The following is a 4,158-nucleotide window of genomic DNA, read 5'->3' on the forward strand; positions in this document are numbered from 1 at the left end:
TAGGGTCCTGTGCTGGTTGGGAAACTGACTGCGAAGCCATTGTCGCCACCACAGGTGGCACCTCAGTGACACCGGCAGGCAAACTCACGACCCGCACCTCCTCCAAGGTCCCCACCACAACACGGGGGTAAAGCACCACATCTGAAGACCCTACGTTCACAATGGGAATGTAGGCTGTGCCCCGTACCACCGATACCAGAGCAGGAGGTGCAAGCAGCCCAGCGGGCAGGCCAGAGTCTAAGGACTCAAAGAGCATAGTAGTGCCAGAGTACTGCTCCGAGCATGGCCGTGACAATATTCATCACACCACCCGGGATACGACAAGCCTTTTTACCACGTAGTTTGGCTTTCCCTGCTCCCCGACCAGCTGTAACACTGGCTTCATGGCACTTTTGGAAGGCCTGCATAACAGGCTTAGGGACCTCAGATACCACTGGCAGGTCAAACAAAGCCAAGCCATGCTGCCCAAAGAGCTCTGCATAGCACCTTCGGATAATATTCATCCCTAAAATACCAGGAACCTGAGAAGATACACCACCAGGAAGGTCCTTGACCAACAGAATCCCACAGGCTGGCAGCCGCTTCCCACAAAGCTCTACGTCCAGTTCTAAGTAGCCGATGTAAGGGATGGCCAGGCCATTGGCTGCTCTGAGCTGCAGCCAGTGGCAAGGTTTAAGCCGCTCTTGGCCCCATGGCGCAAAATGTTGCTCGAAAAGAGACTCTGTAATAGTTGATACCATAGACCCTGTATCTACTAAACAAGAGACAGCAACCCCTCCCATCCTCACACCTACATGAGGACAAGATGACATGAGCTTGGACACTTCCACGTCACCCGGACCTAAATCTGAGCCAGTAACTCCCCTCTCCGAACTGTGACTCTGCAGTTTGGCGGGTGCTAGTTTTCCGACACCTGGGCGGAATGGAATGGCCCACTTGGCCGAGAGACCGGTAAAGAAGGTTGAGCGCATGCAGGAACACGAGCTCCACACTCCCTAGCAATGTGACCTGGTTGCCGACACCTCCTACAGATGATGGGACCACGAAAAGGCACTCGGCTTTGCTGCTGAGAGGCCTGCAGACGGGAAATACTCCGAGTCAGCTGGTTCAACTGCTCCTGTTGCAACTTCAGCATTTCCCTCATCTCACACAGCTCCGAGGCTTGAGGCGAACCGACACCTGCCTGATGGCTGCCCTGGACCACACACTGAGCACTGAAGACAGAAGGAACAGAATGACTACGACCTCTAACACCTCCAGGTAAGCCCTCTCGTTCCCACCTGATCGCCTCACTCCTAGCCTCCAGTAAGGTAGCAGTAGGCTGCCTGCGCACAAACTGCTTTAGCTCACGACGAAGTGGCCCATCCAGCACATGCTCCACAAACTGATCCCGCAACAAAACCTCTGCATTGGGTATGCCACTGGGTGCACGCTGCTTCACAGAGGTCATGAGACCCATCAATGCGAGGGAAAACTCTAATAGAGTCTCTTCCTCATGCTGTCGTCGGGAGAAAAATGCCTCTTGTAAAGCTACATATGACTCTGCACACCCATAAAGCTCCTCTAATACCGCAATTATCTTAGATGGGTCTGAACGCTCTTCACTGGAGCGGTACTTAATTTCCTCACGCGCCTCCCCCTCTAGGTGGTCAAATAAGAAGAATGCCCGATCGGATGCAGACAAGTGGCGTGCTCTCATACAGGCTTGCACCTCCTCCAACCATTCAGCTAACCCTATGCCTGACCTTGCCCTAAATGTGGGACATTTTCTGTCTCTAGGTACAAAAATCAGTCTCTCCGTTGAAGGAGCACTGGCACTGGAGGATGCAGCGGGCGCAAGAAGAACTGGGGGCGCTGTACTAGGGCCAGGCATGGCTGCAACCTGTTCCTGTCTCAGCCCCTCGTTGTCTGCCCTTAGCTGTGCGACTAAATCCCTCAGTTCCTGCAACTCTGCCTCCATAACTAAGCCTATACAAGCTACAACCTTCTCTACCGTGGAGAAGAGTCCAGGGCAAGGGGAACTGGGCTTGTTGCAGGTCCACAAAACCAGCTGCTGCTTTGCCTCGAAAAGAGAAAGAAATGAAAAAAACAAAAAAACAAAACACAAGTCAGACACAGACACTTACGTTAGCACAGACACGATCTTTCTTTAAAGAAACTAATGAAAAATAAAAAATAAACAGAACACACGTCTCTGCCCTCAAATTGCAAATCCTGCCGACAACGCCAGATTGTGGCAGCACGAGCTATGGAGTGATGCCCCTTTTCTTAAGGCAGTATCGGTAGCATTAATTATGCCAGACAACGCCACCCTGGGAATTTCACCCAGAGATTTATTTTAAGTGGACCAGCACAAATGAAGGAAAGGCACTGAGGTCCGTTATGCAATGAGGCAGAGACGATCTGTTCAATCATACAAAAATAATTTTATTTATACAAAATGTCTGTTCTTAAAACTAGAGAATTACTCACTAAGGAGGGAAATTGGGTGCTGAGATCCAATCAGTGCTGAGACCTACTGTGAACACCTGCATCCAAAGGAAAGGGGGTCCCAGGAACACCACACGTAAAACAAATGAAAAATAAACCAAATGCAAACACAATACAAAAGGGACACCGTGACCAGGACACCAGTCCACCACCGTAGGCTCAGCACCTGATTTGAGGGGGATCGCAGAGCAACCAGTTAGAAAACATAATGGAAACAAAATAATAATAAGAGAAATTAATTAAATAAACAAAAACTATAATAAGTAAACACGGAGAAATCAGCAAAAACTCTTACATAACATAACATACACACTTTAATATGTAGTGGCACCAACTAAACAAAAGAGATAGCGACACAACCGGAAAAGGAACAAACTATCGCTAGCCGAATGAACGGCAAAGCGATCGGGTCCGAGCTGGCCCTGGCAAGGCGGTAATAACGTGCAAGCAAAGCAGCAGTGGTTTTTATAGGTGGATTGGCCGCCGCTGCGCCGCTACTGTCTGCCACCCAATCGGGCAGTCCCGGCCAACGTGGCGTGGAGCAGGGAACGGGACGCTATCCAAAAGCGACAGTTCAGTAGGCGGCATCGGCTATATATCGATGAGCAGCGCGCAGCCAGCAGCAACATCCAAGTGAGCCCTATACAACACAATAACTAAAATTAGCACTGGAAAGGCAACATATAAGAGAGATGCAGCCGTGACCGGCAGCTCCCCTATCACTGTCTGCACAGAAGCGGAAATAGACGCACAGGAGCTACGTGACCCAGCCTCCGGCAAGCAAGAGCCTTTACAAAACAATAACTAAAATTAGTACTGGATGGGCAACATGCGAGAGGGATGCAGCCGTGACCGGCAGCTCACCTGTCACCGCACGGAAGCGGAAATGGACGCCCAGGCGCAACGTGACCCAGCCTACGGCAAGCAAGATGCCGACAAGTGCTCTACGCCCGCCTTTATAGATAGTCTCCCACCGTGATTGGCTGGGACTGCCGCACAGCTGACAGTCACCATGACAACAAACTACATGTTGCCACACTAACATAGATATATATAGTCAAGGCATAGTTGATATCTTCTGACAGAAATTTCAGTTTATTATTAGCCCATCCAAGACATCCAAGGTCTTCCATAATAGTGTTGAACCAAAGTGATGTCACTGTGGCTATTTTGACTTTAATATCAAAGATCAAACAATATAATTGTATATAATTTGAAACCTGATCCGGACGGCTCCAAAAGACACATTGATCCTACAGCAGAGTGATCGTTGGACCCGGCAAAATATACATGAAACTTGCATAGGAGGATTTCAGGCGGTTGATCCTGGCCACACAAAGCATTGGCCACTTCAACCACCATCTCTGACAAAGGATCGGTAACCAACATGCTGACTCGTAATCATAGCTAAGATCTGCTCAAGGGGGGGTCATGTGACCTCGACCAAGGTGCCAGCTTAGCGAGAGAGCTCTGTTCAAGAGTGCATTTAACCTAAAAACCCTAACATATTCTACTAACCCTTTGGAAACATCCTCGATGGTGAGATGTCTGACACTCCAGCAACCGGACATTGTGACATTTTTACTCTGGGACGCAAGACAGCTGCTAAAATAACTTTGAACTCAATCCACCCAAGTTCACCGAGCGCCACAGAAGCTAGCAGCATGG

General features: G+C 49.5%; 1 protein-coding gene across 2 annotated transcripts; it reads right to left on the reverse strand.

Moving 5' to 3' along the window:
• Positions 1-319: 319 nt before the first annotated feature.
• On the reverse strand, positions 320-3,494 carry LOC130376299 (uncharacterized). 2 transcript variants are annotated; one of them, XM_056583519.1, is made up of 2 exons: positions 3,355-3,494; positions 320-3,130 (listed from the first exon to the last, which is right to left on the reverse strand). In XM_056583519.1, exon 2 carries the CDS (start codon positions 1,958-1,960, stop codon positions 899-901), a length of 1,062 nt encoding a protein of 353 aa, XP_056439494.1. In that variant the 5' UTR covers positions 1,961-3,130; positions 3,355-3,494; the 3' UTR covers positions 320-898. The 2 variants fall into 2 exon arrangements, with proteins under 2 accessions (XP_056439494.1, XP_056439493.1); XM_056583518.1 differs by having other exon boundaries at positions 320-3,278.
• Positions 3,495-4,158: the final 664 nt, after the last annotated feature.

Source organism: Gadus chalcogrammus, chromosome 22 (genome assembly GCF_026213295.1).
Source record: "Gadus chalcogrammus isolate NIFS_2021 chromosome 22, NIFS_Gcha_1.0, whole genome shotgun sequence".
In the NCBI taxonomy this organism is placed as follows: domain Eukaryota; kingdom Metazoa; phylum Chordata; class Actinopteri; order Gadiformes; family Gadidae; genus Gadus; species Gadus chalcogrammus.